General features: G+C 43.0%; 1 protein-coding gene across 2 annotated transcripts in view; it reads left to right on the top strand.

Moving 5' to 3' along the window:
• The window catches only part of LOC139051660 (chromosome-associated kinesin KIF4A-like), an 82,859-nt gene extending 71,161 nt beyond the window's left edge, over window positions 1-11,698 (top strand). Inside the window, exons 15-17 of one of the 2 annotated variants that reach the window (XM_070528613.1) lie at window positions 1,860-1,979; window positions 4,497-4,538; window positions 10,879-11,698. In XM_070528613.1, coding sequence (XP_070384714.1) covers window positions 1,860-1,979; window positions 4,497-4,538; window positions 10,879-10,917 — 201 coding nt within the window. In that variant the 3' untranslated portion in view covers window positions 10,918-11,698. Of the gene's footprint in view, window positions 1-1,859; window positions 1,980-4,496; window positions 4,539-9,780 lie in introns of both variants that reach the window. The other variant, XM_070528612.1, reaches the window with a different exon arrangement.
• Window positions 11,699-12,994: the final 1,296 nt, after the last annotated feature.

Genomic DNA, 12,994 nt, shown 5'->3' with positions numbered 1-12,994 from the left:
TGTTCCTCCGGGAGGCTGCAAATAATTCGTACTTCAAACTTTTTCTGTTCCCCAAATAAGGCGGTAACCACAAAAATAAAATTATTAGCGCGTAATTTTATACATTTTTCCTCGCCAATTACAGTTGAATGGCCAAACCCTAATTCTTTATTGAACTGAAATAACATGCTTGCTTTGCTGCCACTGTTTATTAAGTTTCGCTTTAGTTGGCAGTGAAGTTTCATGAGTAAAACGGGTTCAGCAGTGAAATGAAATGCACCGCAGACTTTTGAAGAGTGAAATGCTCAGACTCCATACACTTGGTCCATGTCTGTAGCACACTTCATTGCTTCCACCGATGAAAAGACTCTTCAAGAACAGCAGACGCTCTGGAGGTATCAAGTATGACTACATTTTGAAAAGGCCGCATGGCGACGATTTTGTTTGCTTCTGTAATTGCCTGGCGAAGTAACACAACCGCGCGCGGTTTTTGTGCCTTGGTTTCCAACTGCTGTTTTTTTTTTTTAAGTTGTATTCTACTAAAGTAATCTTTATTTTACATTTTGGCTTCTTTACTTCTTGGCAGTGTTCTTCCTGCGCTTCTTTCCTGCGCTTATTTCATTTCTCTTTCGTGGGTTTACGAGTTTTTATGGTGAATGGTGGACGTTATTCACATTTATTCTAGTAAAGTACACCCTCCCCCCTCATTTGCATAGAAGTTACCTTGGGTTGCCCCCTCCCCCCCGAAAAAACATCCTGCATACGTGCCTGACACAATTTGAATATAACGAAATGTCACTGCCGCTGTGAAGGAATACCGAGGCACTAAATAGAAATTTCTGAGGACTCAGTTGGTCAAATGGTTGAAATACATGTGGCTGCTTAAGAACTTGCCTCTACAATCGTGCAACCCAGAGCGGCCACCAAAGCAGTTTAGTGTCATGTTCCTTGTAAAGTAAAAATGTGACGAGATTCTATCACGCCCCATGTGTGACCTATCACACCCCATGTACCTGGAGCACTGTGTGCTGTAGGTACAAGTGAAAGGATGGAAGGGTGAGCCAAGAAGGATGCTGGCTTGATGAGCACACTCTTCCCGCGTGAGGAAGGGGAAAGGAGCGAGCTTCCGGTAACGCATGGGTGATTGGGGCAAGCGTTAACGTGCGTCTCCTTTTCTAGCGCAGCTGTGGCTGCGCATGGCCGTCAGTGTGGCTTGACTGCATACACAGCCTGTGTGCCCTGCTTTTGAGGTGACCTGCCACACGTGCAAAGACTGGGCGAGCTGAGATGGCGTGGCCCTGTGCACCGTCTTCGCTCTTTTAGTGATGGAGGTTGCGCAATCTCAAGTTTTGAAGATGCATCTAAGCAACAAGCAGACGAAGCATTTGTCTCCCGGCTGCTGGTGCTTTTCATGATAACATCGCCCCACTGTGACCAACACTATCGGCTGCGGGGGCAGAGTGTACATAAAAGCATGGCTGGCTTCGCTTTGTACCGCCAATGTGATGATACCGTCAACACGGTATGAAACCGTTTGTTTCGTTGCTGACTCTCAAGTTGAACAAAACAATTGTTTTTTTTCATTCAAACCTGTTCTTGCCTATTTCGTCGTAATTTGGAGAATTTTGCAGCCCCTTCCGTGTAAGAGAAGTTCATCTGTGACTACTCATTCTGCATAAAGTATTGAATGTCAGTATAACAAAATTTGGTATAACAAAACAGTCTTCCTTATATGATGTGTACATCTATGCAGTTTTAAGGCCAACTTGCTGATGGACTAACCCAGCAACAATATCCACACATTTATGAAACCGCACCATGTCACTAGCACAGCACCTTGTTTTGTTGTGACACCTTGTGCGGCATGTGCATTGTTGCAGACAAAGCCTCTCTTCAAGCTACAAGCCCCCACGTATGAATACCTGTTGTCGATCATCGAGCTGGAACCTGACGATGTTGAAAATGATCCAGACTGGTGTCCAAGCAGTGAACGGAGCCAGGTAACCGCACGTTTCACCTTCATTACTCTGGGCCCGTTCACAGTAATCTGCCCTGTGCTCAACAAATGCAACATTCAGATGTTTGCAGCAGTTGTTGTGCAACAGAATTATGAGGCTCTTTTATCACAACTAGGCTCTTTTATCACAACTACAGGGTTGCTAAAAAGAAATAGGTGAGGCTAGATTGCTGCTGTATATTTACAGATATTAGTTAGGATCACTTGCCTAGTTTACCATTCGTGACACCATGGACCAAGGAAATTCGTCGCCAAGTCCAAGCATTGTTGTTCCACATTATCGCATTCATGCATGTGCATCCCTAGCTACACACACAAGCCTTGTGTCTCACCTCCATTCGTTTCCTACTCAACTAACATGCACAATCCTTCCCATTATCCTTGCCCAGGGTGCCCTCACATGGAATTGCTCATAGGTTGGGCCTTACTGTGAACTGAGGATTCATACTTGAGAAAGGACTAAAAACAATTGAAGCTGGTGATAGCCATAGGATCAATTTCTCTCAACTATAGTATTGGCTTCCTGTGACGTACAACACAAAAAACCATTTGAGACAATTGGCACGTGAGTCGGGTCGTATACCATGTGAGAGTGCACCAATTTCTATTGGGTCACAGATAAAGGAATGAAACATAAGAATCGTAATCAACCACACCACTACTTTTTTCATGCGTCGTATCTAATGGCAGCAAGAGACTTGGGAGGGGTAGGGGAACGGCTTGTGATGACCAACCCTGTCCGTGCCAGGAGCCTCCAATGCTGACCCGCTGAGCAGATCTTCGACAACTGCCGACTCTGCTACACGTCTCCCTCAAATCTTTTGCCTCAATATATTGCGAAATGAAAACGCATATAGAGCTGCATTCAAATGTTGCATTGGGGAGTGTTGTAACCGTGAGTGAATCTTTTTCACCTCTATGAATGGCCTTAGAAATGGTAAGCTGCCGTGTAAGAAGCGTCATTCAAAGCACTGTTGTGTGCATGAATTTAGGGGAAGCTTCTCCCGAGAAGCTCCTATTCTGGTACATGGGAATGAAGAAATCATTTTGCTCAGCATGCACTGCGCCACATTTAATGTCATTTGTTGCATTTGAAAGAAAGTTCAAATCTGCCAACTGTTAGAGTAGATAATTTTACACCATTTTTTTTACAGAAATTGTTGAAAATCACATAATTTAACAAGTGTAGCACTGTGCTTGCAACTCTAACTTAAGCATAATGAAACATAACTTATGTAGCCTGCACTCGTTAGACATCTTAAGTGGACAAAATTGATATTTTGTGCAGCACTATGAAAACTCAACTAATTCACAAGTACTTTTGCAAAACCATCGTAAACATAAAAATATCATGTAAGCTGCTATATATTGTCAGTTATAGAGGCTATGACAGATGCAATTCTTTCTCAACTTGTCAATTTTCTGTAACTTCTATTGAAAAAAATTGAGGCCCTAGTTTGATGAAATTTCGGTTTGAGGCCCTAGGGTGAAATTTTGCTTCCTATGGTTGGTAGAATTCTGCTCTCTTATGTGCAGCAAATTTCATTCATACTAGCAGTTGTCTAACAAGAGCATTGCACTACTTCACATGTAAATATGAAAGTGAGAGTTGGCCCAGAGTTATAATCTCCTGGCTAAATCCACCTTCCTTTACACTGAATGTGCACCTTCCGATGAGATGAAGGCCAAAATCCAATCATTGCAACTGCATGTAAGCTGTCCATCAATTCCCACTTCCTTCTTCATGCCAACTTCATTCTTTCTATGCACCTCACCACTGGCACGCACATGTAATGCCTCTGTGCACACTGTACATAATGTAAGTACTTTGCATGTTGTGTTAGGGGGAGGGCGCCTACGATGGGGGCTACTATCAGCCGCACCCCAAGAAAACAGGAAAGACGAGATCTCCAGGAAGAATACCAGCTAGTCGGTGGCCAAGGACAAGTGGTATGCCGGACCACCGGTACTGCCACACTAAATGTGGCTGCGGTCTCCTTCAATGGTAGTCTGTACAGATTGAACTAAACTACACCGCCCCGCTGCATTGCGCCTTCTTATTGAAATCTGGAATGCTGTGATGGTTGAGCGAGGCCCGTCGGTGTTGCCACTGCAGTTGGAAAGTGGCTGCAACATTCTGTTGCTTAACCTGCAGTCGCATGTTTGATTCCCGCTGGCAACATTTTGATGGGCACCGTGCATTGGGTGCACGTTAAAGAATCCCAGGTGGTCAAAATTAATCCAGAGCCCCCCCACTATGGCGTGCCTCATAGTCGTATCATGGTTTTGGCACGTAAAAGCTCAGAATTTAATTGTAATTTCAACATTTCGGAGGGGACAAGATGGGAAAAAGATAAAGCTTGTGTATCATGTTTTGGGTGCAAATTGAACGACCCATAGTGGTGAAAATTAATCCAGAGCCCTTCTCTTCAGCACCTCTCGTAGCCTTTGGGTTGGTTTGTGATGTTGAATTGAATCACTCTTCTTTTGTTCCCTTCAGGCCAGCCGCAAGCGGAAGTCGCAGGAGCCTAAAGCCATGAAGGTATGTTATTGCTCTTCTGTGCCTTGGAAGGGGGACTTCATTAATGGAGTTAGGGGAATCGCTTTTGGCATGCATGCGTGTATAGGTAACTCCTGCACCACACCTGGCACTTGTCAAAAGAGGACAGGCAAAAATTTGTAGATTATGATTTCATTGTTTTATGAAATCACTGTTCTTCTTGATTTTTCAGTTTTCTTTGTGGTATGGATGTTATGCTGTTTTTCTCACCTCCTCTTGTTTATGTGCAGCGACTACAGTTGACTTCCGTTAATTGGACCCTGCCAGGACCAACGAAATTGATCCAATTATCCAGCGAGTCGAGTTAAACAACATGCAGAAAAATATGCCAAAAAAGTGTAGCTGATTCATTTGGACCAATGTATGGACCATTGAGAAAGTAGCACAGCCGTTTGGTTCCATTTGACATTCAAATAGACCTATTCTGGCCACAATAACTCCTCGCGGGCTGTGTCAGCTGCATGGTCGGCAGCATTAGCCTGTTCTTGCTTGCATGGAGTGTGGGGTGATGAATATGCGGCGGCGCTTCGCACTTAATTTTTCGCTGCACGAAATTTGGTGCTAAAGATTCCTCCATGAAGGTTGGCCTTTATGCAGCAAAGCACACGAACATCGCTAACGCAATTCCTGGCCCAATTTTCCTGGGAAAGAAAAGAAGGCAAATACCGTAATCAGACATTGAGCTACCATTATTGCTTGAAAGTTTTCCTATAGCACGTAAAAAGTGAGTGTTTTGTATGAGAGGATGACATTCATTCAACGCTCTCACTGTCCCCTAAGCTCTGCCAAGAGACGCTGCCAGTAAGGGTGTCGCTATTGGGGTCACCATAGAGTTTAGGCATACGTACTGGCCAAGTTCTAATTATTTGACAAAAGCCATTTTTAGGATCAAAATAAAAATTTGGGCCCATAAATATGCATGTGCTCCAGCCAGAACTTTTGGTCAGGATCGAATTAACCAAGAAATCAAGTTAACTGGAGTCGAAGCAAAGGAAGTCTCCTGTATATCCGGATAGCATGTTGTAGACAGCAGTCAGCTGTGTGTAAAAGAAAGTTCTGTAGATAGTAAAACTTTTACATGAAGAACACCGATATAATACTTGGATGTAACGAAGTAAGCTGAAAATTTCCTTGGCCATGCTTTATTGCAAGGAATATTCTACTGCTGTATATAAAATCAAAATTCAAGATCCAAGGCACTATTGGGTACATTGAAATGAATATTTGTTAGCCGACAGTTCAGAATATGTGTTCTGGCGATAAGAATGTGAAGTACGCAGTAAGTGCAACTTAAAACTACACATTCCGGACGCATGTCCAGCAGCTTGACTTGGCTGGCCCCTTAGTCGGAAAGCCCACATGCCAGTCCTGAGTGATCACATGGTTGCTCATTAACGACCATGCAAAGGGTTAGCGTTGCTCACTTGCCATGCATTTACATGACAAGCCACTGGTGGGCCATCACAATTGGCCCATCGGAGACATCACACTTTCGTTTCTTATGCAGACTCGATTACAATATATATATATATATATATATATATATATATATATATATATATATATATATATATATATATATATATATATATATATTTTTTTTTTTTTGCTGATATTAGTGTGTTAACCTAAAGTGAATATCAGATTAAAAAGAAGGTATCTTTTATTGGATGTGTCCTTGTTAAAAGAAGGTTTGACTGCATACGGGCCGTGATTGCTTAGCAGCTGGGGTGTTGCGTTGCTAAGCACGAAGTCACGAGATCAAATCCCAGCCGTGGCGGCCGCATATTGATGGAGGCGAAATGCAAAAACACCTGTGGCCCCATGCATTTGGGGCATGTTAAAAAAATCCTCGGGTGGTTAAAATTAATCGGGAGTCCCTCACTATGGCATGCCTCGTAACCAAATCATGGTTTTGGCACGTAAGACCCCAGAACTCAATTGGACTGTATGTATTGCTTATTTAATAACTTCAGGCAATGCAATGCAAGGGAAAATGTTTATCAGTGGCATCAGTGTCCAGAAACATGCACATGTCCATCTTGAATTTCTGTCATGCCCTAACGTAAAATGCTACTTTCTTTTGTGCAGGAATGACAGCCTGTGAGCAGCACACTTTTCTTTCTGTTAATTATCCTACTGGCTTTGCTTTAAGCAAAATGAAATAATACCCGTGTCACACGGGCACATTTGGAAGGCCTTCCAGTCGACGGCCTTCGAAACGCCAGAACTCTATCGACTCAATGGAGTTGTCGCGCTGCTACACGGCACTTTTGAAAGGCCGTTGAGTGGTTCCGGCGTTTCTCGCCAAATTGTGTGGCGTTGCGTATCTCTATTTTCGTTTTCATGTCATAAAAAGTTAAACAACTATAAAACCACCTAAAAGCACTATAATTTCTTTTATGTTTGTTTATACATTGCCTTACATATATGTTTAGTTTTTAAGTTGTTGAGTAGCGAAACTGCGGCAACGTTTGCGTCGCTGCACGTCGCTGTTGTCGAGAGTGTGTGTAGTTCGCGCATATCAAGTGGCAAAATCACTTTATTGAATAATTGATAACACTCATATATAGTATTTTTAGAGCATTCTGGTTTGATTTGTTCTTTCTAACCGTGAGTTGGAGCACACTGTGAACGAGAGGGCATGTTCGCGCTGTTTCCGTTTCCGTTGCTCAAAGGCCATCGAGATTTCGATAGAGTTGTAAGTTGCTCCGTTGACTCGATAGACTATTGACTCGGCGGCCGTCGAAACCGCCCGTGTAGCAGCTCGAACTTGACCTTTGAGTCAACTGACTATCGGTTGGAAGGCCTTCCAAACGCCCGTGTGACACGGGTATAAGTCTGCATTGTGTTTGCTTGAAGAGATTTTCACAAAATGGCATAAGCTTTTGCACAGTGAATGCCGGATTGGCCAGTGGTGGTGTCTCTGTGTTACTAATTACTAATCTAATCTGTTACTAGTTACTAATCAGTGTTACTAATACAACAGACTGATAAATAAGTTACTAATGCAGTAGATGAACTCTAAGAAAAGCCATCTTAATGCTAAGCTACACATTTTTGAAGCATTTCTCATTTTCCATACATCTAGAACTTTGGTTAGGCTGAACAGCAGTGGTGAAAAAGCAAATTGACATACAAGGTTCCTCACAACGTCTACCGCAGTATTGAAATGGGCAAGATTGCTACACTGTCTAGAAACAAAAAAATTAGGTATTCATGTTTTTGAACGAACATGGCCGTTCATTTCAGCTGTCCCTGCTCTGTTTGTCCTTAAAGCGGCTAAAATTTGTGGCTAAGAAATGGCTAGAAAATGGCTATGTGAATTTCAAACTAGTACTTTGTTTTCTGGGCTCTCTGTCCCGGTGTTAGCAGATGTGGTAACACATTTCCTGTTAAGCTTAGGAGCACCCACAATCAACGGGCGCAAGTCATTGCAAATATTTTATTGCCCAAGTGAATGTGCAGATATTTTAAGACCGAAAGGTTGTGGATTCCATTTCAAGCTGTCACAACTGCATTTTGAAGAAAGCAGAGTGCAGAAATGGCCATGTGTGATCTTTAGAAACACATCTGCCTCGGATGCTTAAAATATGCATGAAGTTCTTCCCTGTGTAGATGTTTAGATGTAAGGCCACACCAAATGAAGTATACTTTGTCCTAATGAACTCTCTTAATGTGATAAAGACAATATTATGGTTTGTTTGTTTGGTTCCAGAAGTATAATTTAGTTCCAGCCATTCGTTATATTGAGATGTGGTTTCTTAAAACTGGCAAAATTTATCAAAGTGAGGAGTTCATCTTAATGTTGTGGACAGCAGTAGCACACACACTAAAGCAAAATAAAGATGGCATCGCTTTGAAATGTCTCTCAAGAGCTACATTTTGTAACAATCAATTTTCCCATTCTGTTTGTCCTTCATTAATAACTTGCATGACAGTGTGATGCTATTATTGCTAAGATAAGCCAGTAAGTACAGTCTATAAGAAATGAATAGAGCTGTACAAAAATATTGTTTGCGGTTCACAGCCTTAGGGCTCTAAACTGGAGGTGAAGGCTTGCTTCAGGGGCCTTAGATGGGCAACTGCAACAAAATTTTGCTTTGGTTAAATTGCTTACGAGTTAGTAATGTAAACAATCTAAATAACCTTGGCATAACGGGCTTTGAATAGTACCTTAGCAGATGACACGGACAACTGGTAGTAGATGGGCATTGCACAACTCCCTGAACTGCATGCACGCATGCCGATTCCGCTGTCACGCTGTGGACACCTGGCTGTCCAGGCAGGCACTGGTTCTCAACATTTCATGGTTTAGCATTTTGAGATGTGGTATCAAAACCATTAAGTTTCGCAAGCTTTATGGGGCGTGTCCACACATATGTCAAATTAGCACAAAGGCTGCTTCACATCTATGCCAAACATCTATACTTATAATTCAGCACAGGCTCCGCCTGCAAAACTGCACGGAACTTTCCCTCTGTACTGGAAAACATAGTTGCCAGGAGAGAGCAATGTTGAAGGAAGTTTGTCGCCAGTGTGACATTACAGAAATGAATCAATGTAATTGGTTGTAAGAGCAGAAACGGGTAATGCCCGCCATATGCATTCCAACCAAGTCAGCTTACTGCTATCCTTCAAAAGTCCACAATCATTGCATTTTACCAACGGAAAGATGAAGTTGAGTACGGCGCAATGACTGATGGAACGAAAAATGTTAGGCGCAACATTGATAAACAGGAAAACAACAGTGCAGATTAGAGAGCAAACAAAGTTAGCCAATATTCTGGTTGACATTATAGAGGAAAGAAATGGAGCTGGGTAGGCCATGTAATGCGTAGTGTAGATAACCACCGGTCTGTTGAGTATCACAATGGGTGCCAGAAAAAAGGGAGCTGCAGTCAAGGACGGCAGAGAATTAGTTCATGCGATGAAATTTGAAAATGCTCAGGCACAAGAGGGGCTCACTGGCAGCGGACGTGGGTACGGTAATTGAAAATTTTCGAGAGAGGCCTGTATTCTGCAATACAAATAGTCTGATGATGATAGTGAATTGCTTGGCACATCTATGCTTATACTGTTTGAGTGTGACAGTGGTGTACTTGCTACTGCATTTTTAGGTTGTTTCGGGCTATATATACACGATTAGAAATGCTTGTTCTGGATGTCCTGAATCTTGTTGTGGTTGGCCTTCAAGTGCTTGTCTTGCTATCGTTTACTGAAGCGCTCTACATCGGCGGCTGCCTGCAAGTGCCGAGGACTGTGCTGCTCGGGACGCTGTGGATGTTCCAGGAAGCAGAGGAGCTGCTCCTCCCTCTGCTCCTGCAAGGGGGAGTGTCCCGTGGCACAACAAGAGCCACCAACCAAAAAAAAGCCATAAACTGACCTTGCCAAGATTGAGGATCTTTTACTGGGCCAAAACAGCACAAACTGTGAATTAAGTACTTTGAAATCTGACTCCACCCAGACAGTGTTAAAGGCGCGTTGGTATTGGCTCAAAATTGAAGAAATTCAATTTTGACATTCACATTCTTCTAATAATCAACCTGTTACCGCAAAATTCACCAGCCTAAACTAGTTCAGCGTTTCTCTTTAGTGGCTCTTCAAGCTGTCTCTGGGATCAGCACCGTCCACTCAGCCAGACAGCCATCCACGCACTGTGCGGGAAAGAGCCAAAGAAATCTCCGCTTTATTACTTGACAAGCGCGGCTCAAGTGCTTGCAGGAGCTCGTATCCATCCTCACGGGGCTTCATTGGCAGCCACATGGTACATATAATGCTAAGCAATGCTGTGAGAAGGCAACTGCAAAACGCCGTGTGCCACTACACTTCAGAATGGCAGAACTCCTCTGTTATTTTATCTATTAAAATACATATCGTAGGAGAATGTTCACAAAAGTGTTCGAAGTGGTCTGGCTCTTAAGTGTTCCTGAGTGGTACCCGCTGTAGTAGCTTAGCTTAGCTAGCGGCTAGGGCATTGTGCTACTAAGTTTACTGGTTCATCACTGCCGCGGTGGCCGAATTTCGATGGGGGGCAAAATGCAAAAATGCTCCTGTACTTGGGTATACTAAAGAACCCCAGGTGGTCAAAACTAATCCCGAATCCCACCCACTATGGTGTGCCTCCTAATCAGATTGTGGTTTTAGCATGAATACCCCCAGAATTTTTTTTTTTCCCCGAGTGGTTTAGGGCCCCTTTATAAAGGTGTTGCAGCTTATCCAGAGGTGCTCATTTAAAAAATACAAACAAGTTGTTTGTAGTTACTGAAAGTGGCTTAGTCTTCCGACTATATTTCTTTATTTTTGTCCTGCATTCTTTCAGGAGTCCGATTTGGCCATTCCAGAGGACACGTTGACCTAAAGCTTGCCAGAAAAGCAGCTCTCTCTTAGGAGCAAACAGTGACGTGACACATTTTGTACATATTATATATTTATATGCGTCTGTACGAACGCTTCATGAATTGGATGATGTGAATTTGTGTGGCTGCTCTACATCTTTCTTTTACCGCCTCTTTGAAGGAACACAGCTAGCGCTCTCTCATAATGAACTCACTACTTTTAGTTTTTACCATTTCATTGTCTCCACTTATTTTAAGTCTGTTTTAATTTCATAATTATTGTCACCTTCTACTTCATTTATCACATTGCTCTGTGTCTGACAACTCAACCCTATGCTGTGTTTTGTGACAAACATTTGACAGCCACCAAGACAGCATGGCAGTGGCATCTAGAAGGTAACTTTAATCTACAAGTGTCATAGTGAACTGAGGTGCACTGAAGTAGTTGAGGCCTGCACAGGAACTGTTGGCATCTTATGTTCCTTCCATAATTCGTTCAGCTGCATGGATTAGCTTGGATGACCTGCAATTTCCCATTTTTCAAAGGAAGGCAGGAGCTGGGACAAGTCAACCATCTAATATTCGTCTTGTGTGCCGTGCATGCGTGTACATGTGCGTGTGTGTGTGGAAAGTGAGCAATGTTGGCTTACGTGGAGGTACTTCCAAAACACAAGTTAAACAAACCTGCCAAAAATATGTGTGGGCACATTGTCCTTTTCTGTCTTGGATGGCGTCTTTGTGGGGCTTCTTTTTTAGTGAATAATATGTGGATGTACAAATGAATAAATGTGTTCAGAAATTCAAGAGAGTCTGACAAAATGGTGTCGGCAGTCCTGACGCCTAAAGCCAAAGGGTGAACAGATATGATGACGGAGCACATCTGTATGCCCTGACCTGCATTTTTAGAGTGGTGTGGATCGGAGAGCAAATGGGGATAACCGATATTCTAGTTTACATCAAGAGAAAAGAAAAATGGAGTTGGGCAGGCCATGTAATGCATAGGACAGATAACTGGTGGACCATTAGAGTTATAGAATGTGTGCCAAGGGAAGGGAAGCACAGTAGAGGACGGTAGAAAATAAGCAAATTTGCAAGCGCAAGTGGCAATCGGCTACTGGGAGAGGCGTTCGTCGTGCAGTGGATGTAAAAATAGGCTGATGACAATATTAGTATATGCATGATATGAATCACATACTCGTGGTCATGATGCAGTCATAGATGCAGTCATGGTAATTTCTTTAGCTCGATATAATCAGGATATGCATGACATGCATGCTATGATAAGAATGATGTCTGGTGATGCTTTGCAGAATGTCATGATGTTGGATAGCAAGCTACCTGCAAAATGGTTTGTGCAACATAGATTCCCACAGTGCGGGGATCTGCATAATTTTCTTCTAAGCCCAATAATGTGATAACTATACGACTTGCTATCACACAAACTCTTGCTTAATTGATGCATTACTAGCGTGAAAACTTACTGGGGCCTTATTTCTGCTTTTGCATGATAGCAACGTCCGCTAGTAGCGAGAGGCATTTTGTCAATGCACTTAATAACTGTGCAATGAAAAGTGTGCTTAGTTCTTTTTGGTCTGCCCATATGCCTGACCAATCAATCTGTGCCAATGTGTACTAGATGTAATGTACACAAAGGTGAGTGATAGAGAATAGTGCTCAAGGCACTACCCAATAAATTGGGCAGAATTCATCTCGCAATGACTGTTGACTGTAAAACGTTTAGCATTGAATCAATGTAGCAACGCAACGCACTGCCACTGTTGAAACTAGTTATGTATGTATCATGTACTGCTTTGGGGACTCCTCTTTCGCGCTTCCCAAGATCACTTGGTGCCATCAGGCGCCGCTGCCACGAAGCTTGTAGGTGGCCAGTAAATGCATGGCACACCAGTGCATGCGAGTGTTGAGAAATGTGTCATGTGGCAACTGGGCTCTTGTGCTTCATTCTGGACACTCTCCACCACCTAGTGGCACTGCCGAGAAATTCACACGTGGCCTCTGATACAAGAAGTGCATAGCACAGGTGGCTCAGAATTCTGAGAACTGTTGCCTTGCTTACGCTCAGTGGGTAATACCAGAGTC

This window comes from Dermacentor albipictus, unplaced genomic scaffold (genome assembly GCF_038994185.2).
Source record: "Dermacentor albipictus isolate Rhodes 1998 colony unplaced genomic scaffold, USDA_Dalb.pri_finalv2 scaffold_13, whole genome shotgun sequence".
Classification (NCBI taxonomy): Eukaryota; Metazoa; Arthropoda; class Arachnida; order Ixodida; family Ixodidae; genus Dermacentor; species Dermacentor albipictus.
The sequence above is the reverse complement of the archived record's forward strand: the minus strand, read 5'-3'. Positions and strand labels throughout refer to the sequence as shown.